This window comes from Falco peregrinus, chromosome 6 (genome assembly GCF_023634155.1).
Source record: "Falco peregrinus isolate bFalPer1 chromosome 6, bFalPer1.pri, whole genome shotgun sequence".
In the NCBI taxonomy this organism is placed as follows: Eukaryota; Metazoa; Chordata; class Aves; order Falconiformes; family Falconidae; genus Falco; species Falco peregrinus.
The window spans coordinates 23632918-23659289 of NC_073726.1; the positions used below are offsets into that span (position 1 = coordinate 23632918).

Below are 26372 nucleotides of genomic sequence, written 5' to 3' on the forward strand. Positions count from 1 at the left end.
GTAAAACGTCCCTCCCCAGCTTTCTTGCCGGCCCCTTTAGGTACTGGGAGCTGCTCTAAGGTCTCCCTGGAGCCTTCTCTGCTCCAGGCTGATCCACCCCAGCTCTCCCAGCCTGGCCTCACAGCAGAGGGGCTCCAGCCCTCTGAGCATCTCCACGGCCGCCTCTGGGCTCGCTCTAACACTCTCCCATGCTCTCATCTCTACATTTCTAATCAGGAAGGAGACAGTGGTGGGTGCTGCAGAGTCAGCAAAGCTTTAACACCGATCAGGGGTACAGCAAAACATGACCCTCACCAGCAACACTGGTCATGACACTGAGCCACTGCCAGCCAAGCCATTTCATGGACAAAAAACATCACCAGTGTTTCAAAGTCATTCCCTATAGGATTCAAAATGGAATCAACTTAATTTTTTTGCAACACCACCACAAAATTTGATGTGATATAATTTTATTTACATTTGCATTATTCTCAATATTGATTTAAGAATTAATATTGAATTTCTGCCCTTTTCCAGAAGGAACAAAATTGATTTTGCAAAACAAATAGTCAGGCTGGGGTCAAGGGGAAGTTCCACATCTTAGTTATGTAATGGCAACTTTTCCTAGGTGGGAGATCTGGGGAGCAGGTAGCATGGAAAGAGGACAACAGTCTAATAAAAAAAAAAATAAAAGAAGAAAAAGAAGAGAAAGTAGGGGAAAAGAAACGAGGTGCCCTGGTTTTTATTACATTGCACTCAACCACAGAAAGGACTACAAGATAAAAATAAAAAAATCTCAAAATGCAACATTCTGAAATATTTGGACAAGAAAAAAGAGAGTGACTTTTAAAAATAATTTTTATTATGATCTTTTAAGAAGCCTTCCTATTTTGAAACAACCCACAGCAGCAAACTGTTTGAAATGGAAAAGGTCATCCACCTTTATCCTGTTTTAATAGATGCCCCAGACGGCCTGCCTTAAAGACAACACTACTCTCCCCACAGACTTCAAGGCATTTGGAATAAAGACCAAAGCGCTTGTGGAATCTACCATGATGGTCCTCTGTTTCTCCCCTCAGAAATGTTCAAAAGACACCAAAAATCTTTGTGCTATGAATTCAGACATGCAACAACCCATATCACACGTGCTGCAGAAAAACCTTTTTGCTGTTGCTTCCCACTGAAATGGAGGAGGTTGCTGTACAGGGTAACAGGCTGTGGTTGATGCCTCCTCTTCAACTGAATCCCACAGTACCCTAAATGGTGGTTCACACGTCAGCCATGAAGCCAGCCCAGGTGATCTGCAAGGGGCTGGCGGGTGGCTAGCTTCCCAGTGTTAATTTTCTGTATCTATAATAGCTGTGTTTACCTCCGCCATGGAGGCATCTGGTAGGAATCTGGGCAGAGAGTTTCCCTAGCCATTAAGTGTTCTTTTTAGGTATCACCCATACAATAAAGAATGCCACTGAAACCTCTCTGCAGAAGAGGAAGCATTTACTCAATACTCTGCTACAATTCTTATCATTGTCCATACTGTGGATTTCAGCCGATCAGCTACAGACTGGGTGAAGTGTGCATGGGAGGCTGCACAGAACACCATGCAAATTAGCATCCCAGCCTCACCATGTCCAGTAACAAATAAAGGTAATAATTATTTTTAGTATTAATGGTAGTAATTACTACTCACCTTCGTTGCCAAGGACTTGAGCTTCCCCAGCAATGACTGCTTATTTGAATATACTATTTCTTCTTCATTATCTTCTCCTTCCATTATAGCACAGCTGTCAGCAGCTGGTAGCTCACACTCTTTTGAGTTCGCTGTCATCACTAATTTGGAATATTTATACTCCAGCCTGAAGATACAAAGCCAGACAGGCATAGATTTTTTTTACAAATATCCTGTATTCAAATTTTTGTAATTTAGATTATCTGCAGTCTTTCCACATAGCTACTACTGAGGTACCTACTGGAAATTAGATACTTTTCAATCATCTAAAAACATGTAACCAAAACAGTATTAACAATACATCGAGCTCCTGCTCTCCAGATTAGTCCTCTACCCTTATAAAAGAGCCATGTTCTCCCAAAAGACCAGAAGTAGGCAAGTAGGTCGAGAGGATTTCTTGCAGGAAGAAGTGCGACCTGTGCTCAGGCTGGGGCAACAGCAGGTCTGACTTCAGCCTGTACCAGAATCTGCATCACACTTCTGTCCAAGGAGGCTATGGGGGACTGGAGAGCATGTGGAGAAGGCAGCAAGAGCTGGGGACTCTGAAGTCTGGATTAGGTGAAGCTGGATGTGCTATGGGGTGATGAAATCCCGTGGATGTGGAATCACATTTTGAAAGTTTATGCCATGAGATCTGGGAAGCAAAGGACAATGGGGATGGGGAACAGTCAGTATGTTCATTCTGAGAAACAGGGAGCTTCCGGATGCATACCAGATGTGTCCTGCCAAAACAGACCTAAGCAATACAGGGTCAAGAACCTTATTTTAACCCAGTTGAAAGGGCCTAATTAGATTGGATAGATATCCTTTTGGTCTTCAGACCTTGAGGGAAACCGTGTTGCTTCAGGACCTAAGGTCAACTTTAAACTCTCAGCTAAAATTTCCTGTTGGGAAATTATGCCATAACAAATTACTGTGGATTTTCTATACTTTCCTCACTAGTATTTTCGATAGCCACTGTCAGCAGAAGAAACCTCAACTTGGTGGATAAACAGACTGATCCAACATGGTATTTCTCATCAACTTTGTCATAAGGTCAGATCCATGAAATGTATTTCTGTTCACTACACCAAGCTTTTAGCTTACTTTAAAATGGAACACAATTTGCAGTACTTACTTTTGGTTCTTCTTCCAAAAATAGCAAGTCAAGGCTATGAGCAGAACAGCTGTGAAAGCACCAACACCAGCTCCAACTTTTAGCCAAAAATCCACTGTTTCACAAGTGCTGGTCCTTTTTTCTGGCAAAGGAACCCCTTTAATGCAATGCTTTGGCTCATTCCATACGTACAAGGTTTCCTTTCAAACAGAAAACACCAAAAAGTGAGCTGCTTGTAGGAAAAGAGAACTACTTAAAGTTGAAGAAAACAGGGTGTTTTGAGGTAGAAACATTAGATATTTTTTCAATGAAAGCAAATCAAAACATGTACTTAAGGTTTTCAGACTCCAGGCGGAGTCATACTGTCTATTAATTTGTCTCCTTGACTGTGCCTGCAGGTTCAGAGGTGGCAAAAAGATTTCCCCTTCCCTATTGTTCTTCACCTGGCACAGTACAGGCTGATCAGCAATTGTGAATGTGTTGTGCCTGCATTGGAGCTGTTGACAGTTCTGAGCCTGTGCAAAACAACTTCCTAATATTTGACTAGAGAAGGCAGCAGCAAAAAATTGCAAGGAAGGATGAATTTCTGACCTGAAATTCTGAATCCTCTCCCAGCCTACCCCTGATGTTTGTGGCTATTAAAGGATTGAAGTCCTTTGGACACTCTACCCTTCACAAATAACTTGCCTGCATGTGTGAATCCATACAGGAGCCATGCCACCATGGGCACGAATATCCCTGAGTCTCAACACAGCATCTCACCAGTAAGACTTGCAGGTCAGCTCAGAGCCTGGACTGAGATGTCCCAACTCCACCTGCACTTATGTATCAATTTGCATAAGGAATTTCAACAGAGTCCAAGTTATACCCAAATGAACCCATCTGACTTGGAGACATGGGTCCTGTACCTGAAATCCTTTTTTGCAGGCTCCCTCAATCTCGTGGTAGTCTTGCTCTGTGCAGAGAGGGCAAGCTTCTGCACTTTCCCATACAAAGTAGAAAGTGCATCCATCGCAGGTGCCTGCAGGGCATAAGCTAGGAGGAGAACAAAGCTTAGTTATCACTTATGAAACGCTCTGGGGTTTGCATCCTCACTCCACACTCTGCTGCTGAAGATTGGCAAAGGCGAGTATGAAAAATGGGTAAACATCCACCTAGCCTGGAACAATCCAGGGGAAGAATTTTTCCCAGTTTGTAAAATGCTTTCTCAAGTGAAAACAGACATTGGGCTGCCAGAGGTCTAAAATAACCATTCGGTTCCTGGGAGTGAGTGCTACTCACGCACCTACGCAGAAGAGAGAGAAAGAAGCACACTTTGGAGACCAGCAGAACTGCTCCAGCACTTCACCAGCATGGTCTAGGCCAGCATGCAACTCTGTCAATCTTTTCATGCGCTGGGGGACTGCTCCACATGAATGCTGCTATCTGGTTCCTTCTGTTGTTCTAATGATGTCTGGGTGCTTTCGTCCATATGGAATGGACTTGTCCTGTCATGGTTAGTTACTAGAAGGATGTTCATCAGTTAATAAAGAAATAACAGCTTCTCTTAGTCTAAGAAAGACTAATGGCCCTACTTTGTATTCTGCCTGCAGAAGGAAGTTGTACTGGCAATGGCAGGACATTCACACAGCTTTTGTTACTGACAATTACATCAGGTCTAACAGCAGCAGTGGCCAAAAGTCCATGTGAGAAGCGAGGTCATGTAAATGTAAAATATATCCATACAGATTTTTTTTCTGTATCATCTGGAAATCTGTTATCCTGATCTGAAGGACTGAAAAATCCACATCCCTAAAAGCCCGTTCTGGTTTATCCTGATTTGAGTAACTGACAACTGTCCTTACTGGATTATGGAACATTTTTTTCAATGTACATGGCAAGAGCATTGACAGACCTTTCTCCTCAACTGCTTTCATCTTGTACTGTAACTTCATATGATACTAAACACTATGTCTGGAGGATCAAGGAGTTACATGCAGCATTACCTGACATATATATCAGATACCTTGCCATCTGAAAATAGCTGTCTGTCTGCTGAGCTAATCAAAGAGGGCTAGGAAGGAAGAAGTCAACAAGAACTGAGATAAGGTACGTCCTGTTAGCTGTGTGCTGTTTCTGCCCATGCTCACACTTCTAAAATCGAGATAGGTTGCTCGTCCCTCACTACTGGTGAATTACCACAGCTCACATCGTGTTCGACCTGTAACACTGGAAGGACACCAGGAGGATTTCCACACGGCAGCTGATAGATAGTGGTTTGCTGCCCAGCATAATTTGTACTGTGTCAGGTCCCTAAGAAACTAGGGTAAGCACCTCCAAAGGCGTTCAAACATCAATCACTCATCCACCACCTGTGAAGCAGAAGTCTCTCTGCCTTCATTCAGGTGAGCATGGTTCACCCATCCCAAGAGGGACAGGGATCACAGAAGATCCCACACTTCACATGCTGCTAGCTTGTGGGAAGAGGACTTAACTTCTGGGGAGGAAGATGAGCAAGAGGGCTATCAGCACATTTATAGTAATGTCCAGATAAAATGGGCCTATTACAGCCAAAGAGGGGGGGTATTAGAGCCAAAGGGAACTTCTGAAGAATCACAGGGTATTGCTAAAGTGTAATAGAATTAATTGTTTTACTGCTTTTTCTCTGCAGCTTTTCTGGTGCAGGCATCAACTGGACTTTGGAACAAAGAAGCTTTTTGAAATTATCTGAATCAGAGTGAAGCGGGGGGGGGGGAAAGTCAGCCAAATTAAACACAACTGTTACAAGGAGTCCAGGGTACAAACTAAAGTGATGAGACACATAAATAATCTAAAACTTGAACTAGACAGTCAGGGCTCATGTAAGCATCACAACAGTAGATTTCACAGTTCCTAGGACAGGTTGCTTTTTTTCAAAAAAATCACTTTGTCCACAGCCACTGCTGCAGATCAAGGAAGAATAACCACCTCTCAAAGTCCCAACTAGGCAGTTCTAATCAGGAGGCTAAAGATAAAAATAAGGAATTGAAATAAAGAAGAAATGGAGACAAGAAAACATCACTACATTTTCTTTTAGCTTTAAGCTTGGAACAACCTGCCCATGTTCTAATCTCTCTTACCACACAGCCTAAATATCACACAGCATTTCCTCTGCTGGGAGGTGATGGACACACATGCCCTTCACCTAGGAGAAACGAATGAGACCTCCTGGGTGGCTAAGGATGGAGACAGCACTTCTCATTGCTGTTAAGTATACAATTACTAACAGGTTTTGTAAAAATAATCTGTGGAGAAAAGGCTTTTTGGCACAGCTACGATACAAATACTTAAATACCTGGGCACAGAAAGCTCTCCTTGGTCTGGTTTGCTGGGATTGCATCTCATTGTCACTACAGTTGCACGGCCATTTTCACAGGAGGTTGTCACCGTTGAAGACCTAATGTCAAGCAAGAGGAGAAATGCAATACGCTTCCACTACAGTAAATATATGTTGCTCTTTTGTAGGTCTCTGTCCATTTATGCAACTGCAATACTAAAGAAATACCCTTTACCACAGTGCTTTTGTCTTTGTCAGCTGGAAGAAAAAAAAAGGAGCAACAGAAGGTGGGTCAGTTTCACCACTTCATTTAAATCTCCAAGTGCTCTGAGATGCCACTCAGGGAACTGCCCCATTTTTTCCAGCTGGTTTGAATTCTGCTGGGTCAAGGAATAAATCTGCCCACAAAACAGAACAGAACAATTGCAAAAGAGAATCGCAGGTGCTGTAGTTGGTGTATTACTCTGCTGGACAGTTTATGACAGTTCTCTCCTCACCTAGTAATCTGAGAACCGCACTGTCGCGAAGTAGCACAAGGCAAGGGGGATTAAAAAAATGGGCCTTATTCCAACACAACAGACATTGTAAGACAGGTTCATAACATAGTCAAAGTAGGGTCACTGGTGGGGGGGGTCAGTTTGCAGAATAATTTAGGTATTCACATATGCATAAAATGTTGATATCCAAAGTGCTATAGCCAATTAAGACCTATCACTAAAGCCAACACAATCTAGCGAGCCAATCAGTAGAACTAATATAGATATGTGCCTTAAGATAAGCTGAACACCCCCACAGGCTCCAGAGTCCAAGCTTAGAAACACAGTTCACATGAAGACACTGGCATGTAGACATCTTAATCAAGGTGATCTTTGAGCTACTTCTTACTCAAGCTGAGGTGTTCTTTTTATGAAGGAAAGTGAAGAACAGGAAAAGGACACTAGTAACTGTGCAGGTTGGAACAATTATTTTTAACCTTGATTAGTTCATTTTTGTAGCATCAAAGCAAAGACAAACGCATGTGAAAGAAAATATGCCTCAGGAAGTGGACATATCAAAGCCATATATGAGAAATTATGGAAAGGATGGAAAGTGACGCTGGCAGTGGCACCTGGATGAAGCAAAGCTCTGGTATCACTCTCTACAGATCAAGTATAATTTAGATTTGAATAAGTAATGTTTGCTGATTTCATAAGATATTCTTCAACATGCTAATCAATATCAGCCAGATACGGATTAAAGTGATAAAGATTAAAGGTGGATTAAAGATTTCCCCTCACAGTTTTACTTTCTTTTAAACAAATGAAGACATTTGACATACCTATAAACAGTATTTTTTACCTACTTGTAAAAGAAATGTACATCAGGTATTTTGCTTGGAGAGGGAGGAAACATATCTGTCTTGATGCTGATATTTTCCAGTGTTGTTTCAACAGTAGCTCCTAAAATATGAGAAGGGGAAAAAAAAAAAAAAAACCAACAACAAAACCACCAAGCTAATAATGGATTTCTGAGGGGTTCACATACAGCATTTTCTCAGTCTGAAAGGTATGGGTCTCACTTAATAGCATTTAGTGACGTTACCATATGTTACACTTTCTTCTAACTAAACTGCAGATTTTTACATTCCTTACACAGTCCTCACACATTCTGATTTCATCATATAGACATAACAAAAAAAATGACACCAGTGTAAATAAGTTTTACTCTTTTGTACAAATTTAAACCAATCACAGGGTATTACAGAATCATAAAATAATTTAGGTTGGGAAAGGATTGCTGAAGATATCTGATCCAACCAACTCATCAAAGCATGTGTCTTGAATATATAAACCTAACACATCATAACCATGTAACACCCTGAGAAATATGCAGTACTGTGGGAGAAAAACGGAAAGATGCAAAAGATTCAGAAGGGTTATGGAGTTGTAGGCAATCCCTGATGGCACACTTTGGAACAAACGACAGTCTGGTGTGTAAAACAACACAGGTTACATGGGTCTACATGGATTTTGGAGAAGAGCTGAAAAAGAGGAAAATTCAAGTGACCACAGAGTTTTCAGAGATCCTTCCAACCCCATGAACCAAAGAAGACAGAAAATATTGGTGCTGCACTGCAACATTTCAGAAAAGTGAACTGTACAAATGGGTCAGGCTGCATCCTTCTAGTGAGGTGAAAAATTGGTAGAACAACAAGAAAAACTGGTAGCAGCCAGCAACTGGTGGGGAGAAGGAAAGACTGAAGAAAAGTTTCCACTTGTTTGTGCAGCAGTTGCAGACAGCCTAGCTGAATTCTTAAGACTTTGACTTGACTGACTTGACTGGCATTACATTTGGGAGGACGATTCACACAGCTGGAAAATCCATGTCTGGTTATAACCCTTTTAGGTAAATGTAATAGATAACGAAGGTGACAGTTTGCATTAGACACAACTACCTGAAGTAGGACAAGTCAGAGCCTGGGATTATGAAAGCACATGGATCAATGTGCTCATAAGATAGCTCAGGAGGGCTTGCGGGTGAGGCACAGCTACAGAGCATCACATCAACAGGCAGAACAAAATGAGCGGTGTCGCAGCAACCATCAGGACATCTGCAGAAAGATGTCACATCATTGCAGAGGGGCTTCTGTTCTGAGACCATACGCTGATGTCAGCAAGGACCATCATTTCCTTTCATCAAAGCAATTGCGTCGAATACAGAGTAACTTAAATTTGGGTTGCAACACAATGGACAGATATTAGTTACTCACTAAACTGGAAGATAATAGCTTCTAGGGACCTTATTATACTCAACAGAAGCAAAGAGAGAATATTCCCATCCAATATGCAGTACTGTAGAGAAGGTATCGCAAAGTGCAGTTTCTCAAAAATAAGAACACTAGAAGCAAAACCAAGTGTGAAAAACATAAGTCATTCTTCAGAGGATATTAATTATATGGCTAAAAGCCACAATGACTCTCTCAAGAATGACAATAGCTTTGACTAAGAGTCCACCTTGGATCAGAACAGCAGTAATAGAGCAATTCAAAAACAAACATTGGCACAAGCTTAATGGAGGGGGAATAAAGACTCAAATAAAATCAGAAGTCATGAGTTACAGAAAAATGATAATGGATGCTAAAGACTTCAGGGGAAAGTCTGTGTTTGGCAGCACTAGGAAATGTTTGGAGCTTTTTTAGAAATACTAGAAATAAAAGTACATCTTATGGATAGGAAGGGCAAACTTCAACCTTTCTAAAATTTAACAATTGTGATAAAGAAAAGGCAGTAGAAGAGTATGTTTCCTAATACAGAGAAAAGATATCAATCAGGACTATCTCCTTGTTTTTCCAAGACAATGACTGAACACCTCATTCCTTCGGTGGCAGGAGACGATACTGGCATTTATTTGGCATGAACACTTATAAACTAGAAAACCCATACCTCAGAGTGACCTTGAATAGAGCTTTTTAGTGATAGCAAAATGTCAAAAGACTGGTGGAGAGGGGATATGGTGAACCAAATTACAGTGTGGCTAATGTGACGAGGCAAAGTAACAGGAATGGTAAGTGGAAGATGGGTCTCAGTTAATGGATGGATACATAATGAGTGACAGTCAACATAAAATCATGGAAGCGTTTAGGCTGGAAAAGTCCTTCAAGATCATCATGTCCAACCATTAACCCAGCACTGTCAAGTGCATCCCTAAGCGCCACATCTACATGTCTTTTCAATACCTCCAGGGATGGTGACTCAACAGCTTCCCTGGGCAGCCTGTTCCAATGCCTGAGCACCCCTTCAGCGAAGACATTTTTCCTGATACCAAATCTAAACCTCCCCTGACACAACTCAAGGCCATGTTCTTTTGACCTGTCACTTGTTACTTGGGAGAAGAGACTGACCTCCCTTGCCTACACCCTCCTGTCAGGTAGTTGTAGAGAGCGATGAATGTATGGAGAACAGCTCTTGTTGAATAAATCTGATTTCATTCCTTGAATGCTGATGAAGTTGGTTGCTAAAGAAAATTACATAAATTTATCAAGCATTTCACTAATTACCACATGAGATTCTAATTAAACAGTTAGCAGTGTACTATCAAATAAGTGCACACTCTGGATTAAAAAGTATTTAATTAACTAATTATAAAATTATCTGGCCAAGGGAAATTGTCATCAAATGTGGCATGTCTCCAGGCTTCTGTAGGCATTGATACTGGAGTCCCAAAATGCAAAATTATCATCACGGATCTGCAAATAACAATATAATCGCTGTTTGTGAAGTATGTAGATGAGACAAAGATTAAAAGGAGCAGGAATAAAATACAGAGCAACTTGGTTCATTTGGTAAGCTGGTCCCAACCAAACGAAACACACATAGTGCAAACAAGTGCAGCAAGGGATGAAGGCTGGTCCTAAGGAAAAGAGACTTTCCTTTGGAAACTGTAACTCTGAAAAAAGCTCTAGAGTGGACATCAGATCCAAGAAGCCATCATGAAATCCCAGGAGACTGGAGAAAGGCCTTGAGGATTCCATCCTTGCATGTAAATACAAATATGGAAGTGATTTTTATTGCCATTATAGTGAATTAAATACTGGAATACTACTCCATTCTGATGCATACAGTTTAAGACAATATAATAACAATTTAGAGGCTGCATAAAAAGCCTAAAAAATTATTCAGATGCTTGAGAGGAATACAAGACAGCAAGAGACTTAGAAGAACATGTTCTACTTAGTTTATCAGAAAAGCAGATTTTGGAGGGTGTGATAATTCCAGTACACAAAATATTTCTCCAAGGAGGAAAAATGTGTGTGTGAAATGGAGCAAGAATAACAAGCAGCAAGAAGTGAAAACTGAAGCCAGGCAAATTCAAACAGGAAACAAGTCTGCTTTAAAACAAAGTACAGGGACAGTGTCTGACCAGTGGAAAAAAATACCAATGACTGTGGCAAAGCTTTTCTTTCTGGCAGCCTTAAAAGCCCAGGTTGAATGCTCTTCCAAAGATGTGCTTCTGTCAAACATGAGATTCTGGGCTCAGAGCCAGGGAGAAAGTACAAACAGTGCCTGTAACGGATAGGTGAGCAGACTAAATGATGTTATTGTCTAATCTGGCCTCAGACTCCGGGAACCTGTGAGCCGCAGCAATGCAAGGCTTAATGATGTGCGCAGCCCCATGCTGCCCTAAGCCTCCTCCTTCCTTACCTAATTATGTCCCAGCACCAGTTTCTTCTTCTGAAATTGCCCAAGTGGGGACTTGACATGGGCAGAAACACTTGGACTAACACGACTACACAGCGACTGGCCTTGCCCTGCATGAGGTGACTAGGAAACATGAAAGAAACCAGTGCTTTTTAATTACATTCTCCAGATTTCTGTGCTGAAATTCTATACACCCTGGGACCCACCAGACCAAACACGGGGAAGAGTGAGTAATACAGGCATGGAAAACAAAGAATGGGGGCAGCCCTTACTCTTCTCCTCCCTCCATCAGCTGAGCTGAAACGGCAGCAAAAAGCCACAGCATCTGTCCAGATCTGCTCCACAGCTCAGGAACAAAGCGGGGACCAAATCTTGGACTGCCCCCTCACTCTTTCCCCAAGGCAATGCAGCGCTGCTGAGCTGAGAAGGGTTTACTCTGCAGCCCTAAATACATGAGAGTATATCCAATGATAACAATAAGCAGAAGATAAACCATGTACCTAAGAACCTGTCAGCAAGGCTGTTGGACTGCAGAGCCAGGGCTGTTCGGAAACCCTTGCTGTCCGACGGGATGATGGTGGACTGACAGACAAAAGCTCCCACAAAATTGGAAAAATCTTCTGATTCTGCAACCATGTCCTTCAGAGTAATATCTGTGATATTGTCAGTGCAAATAGCCATCTTCTTCCCCTGTGGACAATCGGGAAAAAAAGGGGAAGCTGTTGGTTGTTGATAAGACATGAAAAAGTTTGGGAAGGGAGAGACTGAAGCCTTCCTGACTGCAAACTGGATGAGTTTCATTAATGCACCTTAGAAACAACTTGATGATCCTATCATGAGAGGGACAAATTGCAACAACAAACTGCACAATTGTGAAGCTCCGATTAAAGCCCTGTACAGACTGAGAAACACTATGTCACCTCTGGTATGTGTCTTATCAGGAACCTGTACTACAAGCACGCGTCTGTTTATCTTGACAGCACAATGTTTACTTGCAGAGCATAATAGAATGGCTTGTAAAGGAAAATAATATTTCCCTTGCTTTTAAATAATATACTGTAGAATATCTCTTTATTTGGGGTTTAATCCAGATAAAATATTCTCAAAGCACAAATACATGAAATCCCTAAACAGATACATAGCCTTCAAGGCTACATTAATGTCATGTGTCAAGAACAGCGCTAGAATCTCAGAACAACAACAATGAAAGAAATCACCAGACTCAGTTGTTCTGACAAAATGTCAAGCACTCATGACCCAATCAGCATATCTGTACCTTTGTGTATCTAGTTGTCAGCAGCTCTAATCTAGGTAGTACTTATGCACATATTTAAACCTAAAAGTATGCAAAACACTGTAAAGAAATGTGACTACTCATTTGCCTCAACTCATGCAAATCCTTTGGTAAGTGGGAAAGAGACTTCAGAACTTTACAGGGCTGAACATTAACGTAAATACATGCATCGGCTTTGGGACAATACACTTCACTGGTACTGCTCCAAAACTTCAATTTATGTATGTGCTTGGGTACAGTGCAAGCCCCAGGTAGAAAAATCTTAACTCTGGGCAGAGATTGTTTGCATGGACTGAGCAAATTTTTCCACCACTTTAAAAGGCTGCCATCAAAGTCAGCAACAGGCACTTCAGCCACTGGCAGAGAGCAGGGTCACTAGGGGCTCTGCTGACAGCAACACCTCCAGCCAAGTCACGAGGGAAACATGGAAAGAAATTGGCAACTGAAAGACTCAGACTCTTGAGTTCCTTGGTGGGAGCGCAAAAGGGTCAGGGTTGTGACCCAAGTGACTTGAAGGCACAAGAACTAAGAAAAGGTAGGGATTTGACAGGGCTTTTCTTCTGAGCATGACTTATGCCTAAAACACTGTCATCTCTGCTCTGGAAAATCACGTGGCTGCTCAAAAGTCCTTTTGCACTGCCAAGCAAGATCCAGAGGGAAGTATGTGCCTGGTGCCGGTGACAGCTCAGCTGTAGGAGAGTCCCTGTTCTGTCTCAGTGTGATCTCACAGAGCATCAACATGGGCAGCAAATCCATTAGCACCCCCTGACACTCAGCACCAGCTGAGCTTACCTCATTGCCACACAGGCTGATGTTGAAGAAGTGGAAGAACTTGGTCCCTCGGGAGGTGAAGCTGGGTCCACTCATCAATGAGCCCACCTGGCTGAGGTTGGTAAAATCGTAATTCAGGCTCTGGTTATCCTTCAGGTATGAAACCAGGCAGTCACTGAAGCAGGCAGAGTGGTCCTTCACAGAAGAGGCATCCAATAAAGAGCAGTTATGCACCAGCAGCAAACCATTCACCCGGGAGTTAAAGCAAGCTGGTGCAGACCAGGCTGCTTTCCTGTTAAGGATGGAGGGGAACTTTCTCCTAGTCCCATAATTCACCTTTCCCTTGGGAGAATTCCCACTTCTGTTTCAGTCCCTTGCAATCACATATCAAGACTTTAAGTTTCCTATGCCTGGCCTTTCTGGTCTCTGCTGCATTAGCCAAGAAAACAGTTTCTTGGGTGTTTTTTTTTTGTTGTGCGTGCTTTTTAGGATCCCAATGTTCCAGTTTAAAGCCCTGTAGACGGACCAGAACATGGCCTCAGTTGCACTTGCATCTTACAAAGAAAACATGAGAAACAGCTCAAGAAACAGCCACAGGGTGTGAACCCAGCTGGAGACTGGCAGAATATGAACAAATTTGAGCAGTTCTTCAAGTCCCCATGCAGCTCCTTGCCAAAGGATGCTGTGCATGATAAAAGTTTATCTAGGCTTAAGGGCAATTTCATATGAAAGGAACTTGTTACAGGTTTCTAAAGGCACAGAAACACCAACCAGCAGAGGAAGCCCCTGAGTTTAAAACAGCAGGAGTCTGGGACAGTTTTAGGTAGAAATAACATATATGCTCGCCTTGCGCTTACACCGTCCCCAGTACAGCTTCTAGAAATGAACCTTTTCTCAAGCTGGTGGGGTCAATTTTATCTTCTTACTGCATATTTACAAACAGAAATTAGACAAGGGACATATTTGGAAAAGTGGGATCATTGGTTATAATTATACTCCACTGCTCACAAGGCACACACCTGTAGGAAAGCAGTATAACTGGCCCTTTGGGTACTTATATCCCAATAAACCTTTGTCTTCCCATTGCTCAGAGGCACTTGCTTTCTGTACCTTGGTGCTTTTGCTGCCAGGCCCACATGGGATGCAGGCCTCACTGCCGTAGACCTGGTGGATGGACAGGAAGGTGTTGGCTGGACACTCCTTGCACTGGCTGGTCTCCTTCTCGATGTAGTGTCCTGCCGGGCAGGGCACGCAGGATGAGCCAGACTGCTCAGAGCCCAGCGCACAGGCCCGGCAAGAAGAGGCAACTCCATCCACTGCATTGGTCACTGTGATAGAGTAGATCTTTGCCATGTCATTGATGAACTGTCTGCTCTGGAACGAGAGCCAAGGACACCACCCTGGCATCATCATGCCATTGCATCTGGATACTAACCACAGCTCTCTGCACCAGTGCGCTGATTCAGGGGTTGACTATCTACAGCAACTAGCTGTTGCTGTCTATCTTTCAGTGTGGATGATTTATCCACAGCTGCCGCCTAAGGACTGCTATAAGTGACAGCCACTCACCCCTTACAAAAAGCCAGCGAGCTTCAATGAAGGGCAAGAGAAGAGCTCTGGCAGTGAGTATCCAAGGAAAGCTGTGCTGTAAAGCCCTGTACATAAAGAAGTACTTACATCTTGGCCCTCGTTTATTCTCTGAAAGGCCCAGGTGAATGTGAAGGAAGCATTTTTGGAGATGATGTGAGTGTAGGATTGTTTCTCTTTACTTCTTTCCCATGATTCCACTACATTGGTATTTTTTCGATTAACATCCTATAAAATGGACATTAAATTTAAATAAAAAACAACAACAAACCAGTAAGTGTGATCATACTATGCTAAACACCAGTGTTTTATAATACAGTGATTGATATATATTAGGGACATTCCAATTGCATATAACACTTAATAAACGAGAGCAAAGCAAACACATTTATTCTGTTTTCCGCCATGGGCAATTTTTTTAATTGAGAATGCTGTCTATTCCAAAAGATGCTCTAGTTTAAACAACAGTTAAGTTCAAAGTCCTTTAGTAAGTTATAAACATTATGAAAACAGATTCAGCACAGTGGTTCTTTCAGATTTGAAATATATGTTATAAAACATATGGGTACCAGAGCACAGAAAGGGGAAGGCCAAAATTTAAAGAAAAATTGTAGTTTCTGCCATCTTCAGATACCCACTTCATTGGTATCTCTAGTGAAACAGAACTGAGGCTTATAAGATAGCATCAAACTTTACACAAGAAAAACCCATTCTATCTACATTTATGTCTCTTATTCTCCATCAGCTGTAAATGTTCCAGTGAAAAGATGCTTTGCCTTTAAACCAGATTCCTTTAAATTACCACTAAAGGTAGATTCTTTAAATTTCCACTTTATTTAAATTAAGAGCAGATTCCTTTAAAGTACCACTAAATACAAAAAAAAGAGACCAGCTTCCCTTTGCAATGGATGGGGCAATGGAGCCACCGCAGATCCAGTTACTTTCCTCAGCTGATGGACTTTCAGTAAGCAGACAAGTAAAGTTAAAAACACAGCACTTTGCTTTTGCAGAGAAACGTCTGTCTGCTCCCCTACTGGTCCCCCAGGTCACTGACAGGGCTAACTCAACTGCATGAGAGACACTGAGAATTTTATCAGTTGGTTTAACAGAGGAAAATTTGGCTCTTTGGTGTCCAATGATTTCTTTTACAATAAACAGATAATGAGGAATGGTTCACAACTCACACGGTGGAGGAATTTTGCTGGGTCATTCATTAAACCCTTCCTGCAAGTGCACTGCAGATACTAAAAACTAATGTCATACTTAATCTTAGCCAGAGTAAACCAAGTGCAACTAATCACGCCTGTGTAGAGGTATTAAGGTGACATGTGGAAGACCAGGCTTAGTCCTCAGTCATGGAGAGAGAGGTCTCACTTACCGCCATAAAGTACAGCACACAATCTGCTGAACAGATGGTCTCAAAAATAAAAGTAATCCGTCCTAGTTCTGACCCAGTTGCTCCTGTCACCGATGTCGGAGGTCTGTTTAACAGAGAAGGAACAAAACATTTACAAGGTGCTCTCCAGACAGGCAGCAGTCAATCCTTCAAATTGCTTTTTGTACAGCGAGGAAACCATCAAAGTCCTGTCACATAAAACCTGCCCTTGCAGAACTGTGGAGGCCAGGTTTGCACAGCGGCTCTGTGCTGGGCACCAGGTGCAACAGGGTTATCTTTCAGATGTCTGGTTTCTTTATGGTACAGTTCCCTCCTCATAAACGGCACCCATATTTGACCACAGTGGCAGGGAATCTTCTCACTTAAATGCATTACATGCTTTAAGTGATTTACACTGATTTAATTGTATCTACCCTCCGCTGTGGGACACGCTTTCAGGAGTTTCATGCAAACCAGAAGTATTCAGGGTGCGCCCCTGTGAAGTAGTAAACAGTAAACCGGGACACACCAAGCTTTTCCATGGGTACATTTCTCGCTTCTCTTTAACTTTAGTTGCTGATTGCCCATATCGTAAAATAAGAATCAGCGTTTGCTTGTTCGATGTAAGAAGTCACAGCCCCACTCAGCTGAGATACAGCAAAAGCAGGGTGAGGTTCACTTTGCCATACCTTACCTGCCTTGATGTTTGGCACCCAGTCTGAGCTAGGACTGTAAGAGACTCCAACAAAGAGACCCAAGCACCTCAAGCAGCTATTTCATCCTGAGGGTCCAGGAGGGGCGGGATGGCCTGTTCTCCTGCCTGCATCTCTCCACTGGCTCTAGGGGAAGGACACACCGTGCAGCTCCCCAGAGCCACGGCACACAGTGACTTGGGTTTCTGTAAAACATCTTAAGGGCAGGCACCAGGATCCACCCCATGGCAGGTTTAGCTGGGTACTAGAGGGATGGGAATGTCTTTTCTCAGTTTCTAGACAGCCAGCCGGCTGGCACCTCATACTGAAGCAAACACTGCTAAAAAAAAAGGTCTTACAGAATCATCTGCTGCTATGGGCTGACTGGGGACACAGGGATAAAATCCACATTTCCTCTTCTCTCTCGTTCAAGACATCATTGCGCTTCAGAAAGGAAAATTTGGTTCATTCCAGGGTAATGTGAAATAGGTGTAAGAGAGAGAGATAAATGAGAAATAGATGGGGGGGGGGAATCCTTTTCCTTACTTAAATCCTGGGATGTGCAGGTTCAAGATAAGATAGTCATTGTCAGAGCCTCCAGCCCCACTCTGGATGTGATCACCAGCCACCTCCCAACCTTCACAGGAGAAAGAAAGAAAAAAAAATATTCAAGAAATGGGTGGTTTCTGGGTCATAAGGCAAAAAAAAAAATCTGTTACCATACTTTTTTAAGCAATTCAGTACTACAGTCCATTTTAAAGATGTCTGGTATAAACTACAGAGCAGTATAATAACCCTTTTGAATGAAAAATTTTAGTAATTGTATGAAACGGCTGATTTTATAGGCAAATGTCACCTTGAAATCAGCAAAGTGATTGAAATTCCCTGACCTGTGCTGTGCAGCTCAAAGGGGATGATCCATCTGATCTTTTCCAGCCTTAAAACAGGTGAATCAATGAATCTATGTGTTAAACGTTAAGCATATACTTCCATGCCTCTCTACAACACCACACATAATTCAAAGCCTGAGTTACATCAGCCTGACAGGGTGGATCAGATTGAGGAAAATGGTTCAGAGCAGGCTGGAGGTGGGAGAAGTGCCGAAGAGGATCATTTCCACCGCTGAGCTGTGACTGCTCTCTGCTGCAATTTTAGTACATGTGCAGAAAGAAAGCTCTGAGTGCTAAATGAACAAAATCACAAACTTTAATTAAGTTTTCCAAGAGAATTATATGTGACCTCGATGGTCATACTTATAACAAAACATGAAAGGAGATAAACTCAAGGGAAGTCAAATGTTTTTTTTCAGTGGGGATATTCAGATGCACCGAAGGCTAGAGTGGGATAGGGCTTTGGCTGAGGGGACTGCAGATAGGCTGTGGCTCCTGCCTTCTTCTGGTATGCAGGAGAAATTTTTTATTTCTTCTTTATGATATTGTGACATTGCTTCCTACAGGAAATTTCAAGCCTGGTGCAATTAAAGAAAAGGGGAGAAACTGTGCAGTGACTCACGCAGCAAAGAGCATACTCATTTCAAAGGGTGCTCCATAACAACAGTGATCAGCACAGGAGAAAGACAGGCACATAACAACACAGCGGATTTGGCTCACCGTTCATCCCATCACACTTTGAGTTCCCGACATTAAAGCAAGATGTCTTCATGTTGCCTGGCAGGATGTTCCACCACTTGTACTCAAACCCAAGAGCTGGCTCAGTCCCAGCAGGGCAGGCTTTGCACTCTGCAGGGTGAGAGGGCAGGGGAAGGATATCACATGGCCAAAGCACATCTCAAACAGCGTTTTAAAAAACTTAAGATATTACTTTTTTACTCTCTGGTGCAAGTAATAAGCAAAGAAAATAATTTATTTCTTTATAATTAAACAGTCAAAGACTTATCAGGACCAGAACAGTGGAAATGAGACCAGCATTTTCTAAATTACAGATCATAACCTCATAACCTTGTGGTAATTAATCTGCCACCAATCCTCGAAGCCACGCTTCCTTTCTAATGGCTTCAGCTGAAGGTTTGATCATGCTGGTAAACACGAGTTCCCACAAAATGCTGTAGGTGACCGTTGGGCCAATACATCCCAGAATCAACAACCCAGAGTTTAGTCTAGACAGTGTAGGTAGGGTACTCATCTGACAGTGTGTAAAATGAGATATTCAAAAGGAAGAACTTGGCACGGACAGGAGAAGGGGTGAGGAGGAATTACTGACTGTAAAAGTTCTGATTCCCTTCTCAGAATCCCTTAAAATTACCCTCAGGATATTTATATCAGCCAAGAAGTGCATTCAGAACACAGCAGGTCAACTTAGAGCAGCAATCCCTGATAAGAAAGGACTTCAGAGAGAAAACAGATCTCCAACTCCCTCTCTCTGATGTTATTCAGTAGGTATTTTATGCAAAATGAACTTTGGCTTAAGATGATGTGTCATTAAACTAAGTCAAATGCAAGCAGGTGACAACTTTTGTGGACATGATCAATTTTTTTGTGGACTCCTACCCTGTGTCCCATCTGAAAATGTGCCTGGTGGGCAAGGAGTACAGGAAGACGAGGCGTTGTTGTAAAAGCCAGGATTGCAGGGTGGACAATCCTTCCTCTCTCCAGAAGGAGGTAGGGTCAACGCGTCAGGGAGATCCTCTCTGCAGATCTTGGGTTCGATCCATTTGTACATGATCTGAGTCTGGAAGGAGAAGACACTGAGCTCACAAGGCATGTTACGAAGCTTTAGGACCAGATGCACCAATCAAGGTCCCCCTTGTAAATGAAATTATGGTATTCCTGATGTTTTAGGCAAAAAAACCCGACCTTGCACATCCAGGACAATAAAGGGAAGGGTGGAGAAGGGAAACAGAAGTGATTGGGTTCACAGGCAATTCCAAGATACCAGACCTTCAGAGCAAAGAAAAAATGTGAAGCTTAAAACAATTACTACTGTTCATTCCTATTTACCTAGTGAATTTCCCCATGAATATGTTTCTAGGGAATGTCAGATGAATAATTCTAACAACTGCATAAGCAATCTTTGCATTTTAACCATAGTAACCCAAAATGTAGCTTCTGCATGATAAAACACTTTTATTGGGAAGGCATCTGTCAGCACAGGAACACCGCAAGTTTTGCATTTTTTCTCCATACCAGCCTGTTCTTTGAAGAATCCTCAATTTCTCTCCAGCCATTTTCATCTACTGAGCAAATGTCAAAACCACACAGGAGCTCTCCCAAGCCCTCACCAGTCCCTCCACATCACATAAGGAGCAGTTCATGAACACTGACATGAGTCAGTCCTTGGCGCTACCACATACAATGGTATCACCTCTCCATCATCACCTCTCTTCAAGGAGACAAGTTTCCTGTCTTCAGGAAAAGATTTAAGTAAGATGCATCACCTGTGAAGTTGGGTTTTCAGATATCATCTCACTTTAGGTCTGTCACTGAAAGGGTTTAATAGCTCAAGATGAAAATTAGCTGAGTTGTGGACTTGGGAAACCCAACTGGCAAGACTTTAACCTGGCCACAGCTCCTGCTCTGGATACTTCCACCCTTTGGTCCCAGCAGTGCAGTCAGGGATCCTTGAGGCCAGAGGCGCAGGCACAGAGCTTGGCAGGGGAGATTTCACCTTAGGAATTTGATCCAGGGCCCTGAGCACACGCCCCTGCCATCCTGGGTGTTGGGCTTCTCTTGCTCAACGTTAGCCCTCTGATAGCACAGAGCTCTTCAAGTATTGATCAGCTTTGAAACTGTTTGAAAAAAGGCTGGAAAAAGCCTCAGTGCAGGCTCAGGTCCCAGCTCCTGGGAGCTGCTGTTAAGCTCAGACTCTCGCCATTTGTCCCTGCCTGTGCTGGGCTGCAGCCATGGGTCATGTATGCTGGTTGACCCATGTCCTGACTGACCCATGGACTTGATGTTCCAGCTTGACATTGGTCATGACTCATCACCATGGACTTGTCTAGCAACCTTGGCTGCATCTGGCCGCTGATGCTGGGTCTGCTTTGCTTGCTTTGCTCAGGTACTGTGGGACTGCTCCTGCTGTCAGGGTGGCATCTGCCCCTTATGGATCAGCCTGCCCTTGCTGTTCCTCAGCACTTAGAGGATTTTCTGCAGTATTGCTCCAGCGATGCTTCAGCAGCATCAGCATGCACCACATTTGAAATAAAAAGGCTTGGGAGCTCGCAAAGTACCTGTGATGCCCACTGTACACACTAAAGCAACCCCACTGCATCTGCACAGTGAGAAAAGGGTCACAGAGTGCCCACAGCCACCCAGGTGAAGGTTTCTGAGGCTGAAGCAATCAGCCTGGGATTTTTAAAGCAATAGATGGGTGAAAAGTCAATAGGAGTCAAATGCTTAAATCTCCTGAGGCCCCTTCTACACATGGAATGGGGACAGCAGGAGGGATGCAACAATCTAACATCCAGCGAAAAACCTGGCTAATTTTAGTAAGCCATGGATCAACAGACCTTTAGGCTGGTGCTTTGCAGACACTGTTCACCTGAAGATGGGCTGCAGAGTCAGGGCCTCTCACTGAGCTGCATCACATGGAGAGATGGCTGGGGAGTACGGCAAACCTGGACCAGTTTCCAGAGATGCAGGGCACTAAACATTGAAAGCGGTCCTGGAAACACAGCCGGTATCTGTGCATCCATGACACATGTTGTTGTTGCAACTGGAAGATGAAGGGTGTCTGCAGAAAGATCTACTTTGTATTCTGATGAGGTGAAGGGAAAGGCCATTGAGGCGCAGGAAGAGGAGCCTATTCCATGGCAGGGAGCCTTGAATTGCAGGGAGCAGTGCCAGGGTAACCTGCAGGAGGCTGCAATTAAAGCAGTACCTGGAGTTGTAGCAGTGAATACTGCTGCTAATTCCCGGAGTCGTTACAGGCAGTTAATGGAGCAAGGATCTGTGACTCAAGACCAGGTTGTAGAGGCGGCCAGCTCTGGGGCTAAACTCACTGGTGCCTCATTATTAAAGCATATAAACTCTCAGCTATATTTTGGAGCTGGCTGACCAGGAAACTCCAAAATAGTCCAACCTGCCAGCAAATATCAAGCCAGCAGCTTTACAGATGCTATGGATTTTGACTGCTTGCCATCCCGTCTGGATCTGAGAGATGAGAAAGGGAAGAAAAGAGACAAAACAGGCCTGACCACATGTTTGCACCTCTGCGGGCTCCATATCCCAGTAATTAGGAGTTTCTTCTCCAAAGCCCACCAAAACCCCACTTGACTGCTTGGGACAAAGGGTGGGAGAGCTCCAAACCCAGGCTACTCCACCAGCAGGTCTTTCTACCAGAGACCCCCAGTGGATATAAGATCTTCAGGTGAAACAATCTACTGAGAGTTCAGGTGTTTTGAGGCATCCCATGAGGCAAGCGCATTATTAGCAGCTAAGCTCTGCTGCTGCACATTAATACTCCCAGGCTATGTATATACCATTATTTCAACAGACCGTAGGCTCTTCTTTGATGTTAAAACTAAGGGACACGACACACATCATATCTATGCAGGCAAACAGTCTTCCACCTGAAATAGGTATGGTCATGTCCTCTGCTCCTGTGCCACAGCAGCACCTGAATCATGCCTGGGTGCTGCTGGGACAGGATGAGTTGTCACAAGCCAAAAGTATGCCAGGAAAGATGGCTAACAACTAAACAGTAGAGTTTATTCAGGGATGGTACTTCACCTTGTGCTCCAATCCTGTTGTTTTAGGAGCATGGAAGTAGCACCAGAGACCAAGTCAGACTAATCACAAGTGCAAGGAGCTTAGCATTTCACAGTGACAGATTCCTTAAGGAGACCAATAACAGGCAGATTCTTACGGATGGATAAATGCTGGAGGGAAGGCAACTAAAAGGACAAGCCCAAAGCCTCAGAGAGATTTAAAGCTGGAAGCAAAATTGGGAAAGTGATTGGGAAAGAGAATACTTGAAAATCAAAAGAACACAGTAAGCTCAATGAGCTTAAAAACAGTATCATGCCTTCTACTTACTTTCCCTTCCTTATCACATGGGGTATGGATCTGGAAAAAGTCTTTGTTTGTGCATGGAGGACGCTCCATACACACACTGGATCCCTCATCTAAAAAGAAAGGGTGAGGAACAGGATGTTAAACTATCAAATGGTCCCTGGAAACAACCGTAATGAGTTTAAAATCTGGAGATTAAAATGAGTCAGCAGAAAAATTAAAAACAAGAATGAAAAAACAAACTCTTAACAGAGTCTACATGAACCTTCTCCTGAACTGAAGCAGGGGAACAGGGAAAATACCAGTTCTGCTTGTACTATCACACTGAATTCATTGATTCAGTATCACCACAGAGTCACCCAAAACCTCACCCCAACCCTTCACATTCCAGCAGTAATTTGTGTAGTTTGCCAAGCATAGGAATATGTTCTCACTTGATAAGGAGCAAAACCACCCTAACCCATTAGAAATTTTCTTATAAGATTGGCCCAATTTCTCCTGCCCCCGGATATTTTTGCAAAATTTCCATTCCCATCATGAGCACCAGCACAAGTCCTCCCATCATGAGCACCAGCACAAGTCCTCAGCCATCTGCCATAATCTGTGATAGCAGGCGCTATGGTCAGTAACTGATTCTTTCAAAGTTTTCTTATAAAACAACTGCAAGGAAGAAAACTGAAGGTATTTTGAGCATGAAGAATGTGCCCGTGTTACATGATGATCGCCAGATAACTGCACCTAGGAATGCAGAGGGCTTTGGGGACTACGGTTTGCAACTAGGTCACCACATCTTCCAAACACACAGGAAGCAGGGACAGGCCAGGAGAGTATTTGGGAAGGAGATTCCTCAAAACAGGACAAGCCTGAAGCCAGTGATGAAGCCAGTTCAGGTTATCGCCAACTGGTAACACAAGTTACCACGAGAGGGCACAGCCTGACTGTTACTATCCAGAAGAACTCATCCCTTCAAGGTCATAAAGATCTCCATGTAAGTATAAATGACCTTAGCCAAAATCGACTGTGGCCCATTATGCAAATATGTGCCCCCTGCAGCTTTTGAGAAGTCCCATCTTAATTTCCCCTTTGCATATCAACTACAGACTAAACTCCATTGTTGGATAAAACCGTTCTCACATCTGCACATGGAAATAGCATATAACCTTACATCTCCTGGTTTTGCTTAACCCATTTGATTTATGTACCTGCATAATACATTTCTTCTTTACACTTGGTGCACTTTTTTGCTCCTTTCTCAGAATAAGTATTTCTTGGACACACCTGGCAGCCAGAGGAACCTGGTTTGTCACTGAAGGTACCAGGCTTGCATGCAAAGCATTCAGATGTATATGCAACTCCTGTAAGATAAATTACACGTAAAGCACTGAAACAGAGAGGTATGCCCCATAACTACTGCCTACCTGCTTATGGGGGAAATTAAGCCAGCTGCATAACACAGCTTAAAAATCACAGACTTTCACTACCCACTTTAGATACTTTGGCTTTGCTGACTCATAATTTAGGTCTTTAATCTTTGCTCCTCAATGCAAGACTGACCCATGCAAGAACCTTATACGACACTACAAGTTTGATTACACTTAGAACAGGACCAAGAGAGCAACCCCAGATTAATTATTTATATAGTCATTGAAATGTCACTATTGTGATACATATATCTATTTATCGCTGCTGAGATGCTTGCCAAAAGCACGCTCTTCCTATAGTATACTAAAGAAAACCAGTTTATTCCTTTTTCTCTCTTTTATCTGCTAGGCCAGTCTTCTGCAGTAGATGGCATCATTTACCAGCTAAATTAGTCTTCAGCCTTTCCCTGACTGAAGTTTTGCTGTTCTCTTTCTACACGTCAGAGGAAACAAGGGACAAGCAGGTTAAAAAAAGCCACTTCGGTGCTGTAGGCACACCAGCAGAAATGGCACTTGGCAAACGCTGTGAGGAAAGAGTGAGATAAGACCTGCAAGGTAAATATCACTTACCTTCAATCGTGATGTTTTTCACCAGAACTGGTTTTACTACTTTGGACCCCATGAGAATCCCTGTGGTTCTCCAGTACAATATATTGCTACCTGATTTCAGAGTTACCTGCAACAACACGCATGACAGTTAGCAGACATCCCCTCACCAAGAAATTGTTTCATTTCTTACTTCCATTACCCAGATTTCTTGCATCCTAGCAGCAATCCTGGCTTTTCTTAAGCTGCTTAGTGAGGCAAAAAGTAATGGGGAGACAGTTAGGCAGATGCTGTGGAGACATCTCCAAGGAGTGCCAAAGTGTGCTTTTCAAAAAAGCTTCTCAACACCCCAGTTTTATGGAAAAACACCTTGCTGTAAGCAGAACTGGGAAAAGCTGCTCCTGCCTTTATACAGCTACCCCTGCCACTCTTTGGTCTCTAGCTCTGTGTTCAGATACAGTCAGTTTGTTTTTAAAGCCTTGGGATACAATTTTATAAAGAAACCCAACATGACTCAGAGTTCAAAAATCCAGGCTCACAAACCAGTTTTATTTATAGGCTTTAAAAATCAGGCTCTGCCTGTATCTAACACTACAGCATCGCCATCAGTAAGCCAGGCACAAACCAGGAGTGTCCCCAGCAGCAGTCCCATCCCTCCTGCTCATTTCTGACCCCAAACAGCAAATGAGATGCAGAAATCAACCTGGTTTCCCACTGCCTTGACCTACTTGACTTCATGGCATGGTTCAGCAAGCAGCTGCACAACCCCTGTGCTGGCACGAGGAGGGTGGTGGGGTGGTGGCCCCATGGCTGGGGTAAGGGGCAGGAGGAAGGCAGGACCACTTCTTTCAGCGGCAGTGTTGGTGCCTGCTGCCTTCAACTCACCTGTGTAACTGCAGTTTTCACTCCTCCCACTAAAAGCAGCAGGTTTCCCCAAGACCTTGCCTGGCCTGCAAAGCTGCACTGTTACCTGCTAGCCCAGTACAAGATGCCTACTGCCAACATAGAGATACTGGCCTGAAGGTGCTCTATTTGCACACAAGAAGAGGGATAAACTCTACCAGCATAAGGGTGCAAGATACTGAGATTTCCAGCAGTGCTGGACAGGCCTGGCAGGGCCACAGTTTTTGTGCACCCAGGATAGAGTCTGAAAATTCAGCAAAGTGGAAATACAACATATTGTATCTCCCACTCCCCAAACAGCTAATAGCCAGGAGGGGAGAGCACAGCTGGCTTACCACAGGTAACATCAGAACTGGGACCATATTGAACTAAATATCATGTTGTGTGGTGCAGAGATACGCAGCATCAGCTCTTGTGCAGCAGGACTAGCATGCTGGAAGCAGAGGCTGCAGACACTGGAAAACCAGGCTCAGAGAAGCCACCGGGACAGGATTTGTAGTACAGACAAAAGCCTTGAGGAAGAGCCATAACACTCATCTCA

At 43.3% G+C, this 26372-nt stretch overlaps 1 protein-coding gene across 1 annotated transcript in view; it reads right to left on the reverse strand.

The window, feature by feature from the left end:
• The window catches only part of ELAPOR2 (endosome-lysosome associated apoptosis and autophagy regulator family member 2), a 103752-nt gene that overhangs the window by 3929 nt on the left and 73451 nt on the right, over positions 1–26372 (reverse strand). The window contains exons 6-21 of the mRNA XM_055809065.1: positions 24953–25058; positions 24164–24316; positions 22986–23074; positions 19500–19680; positions 18603–18731; positions 17539–17629; positions 16304–16406; positions 15016–15153; positions 14449–14712; positions 13360–13533; positions 11774–11963; positions 7439–7535; positions 6115–6216; positions 3710–3836; positions 2823–3001; positions 1667–1832 (exon numbers count right to left, since the gene is read on the reverse strand). Coding sequence (XP_055665040.1) covers positions 1667–1832; positions 2823–3001; positions 3710–3836; positions 6115–6216; positions 7439–7535; positions 11774–11963; positions 13360–13533; positions 14449–14712; positions 15016–15153; positions 16304–16406; positions 17539–17629; positions 18603–18731; positions 19500–19680; positions 22986–23074; positions 24164–24316; positions 24953–25058 — 2289 coding nt within the window. The remainder of the gene's footprint in view (positions 1–1666; positions 1833–2822; positions 3002–3709; positions 3837–6114; positions 6217–7438; positions 7536–11773; positions 11964–13359; positions 13534–14448; positions 14713–15015; positions 15154–16303; positions 16407–17538; positions 17630–18602; positions 18732–19499; positions 19681–22985; positions 23075–24163; positions 24317–24952; positions 25059–26372) is intronic.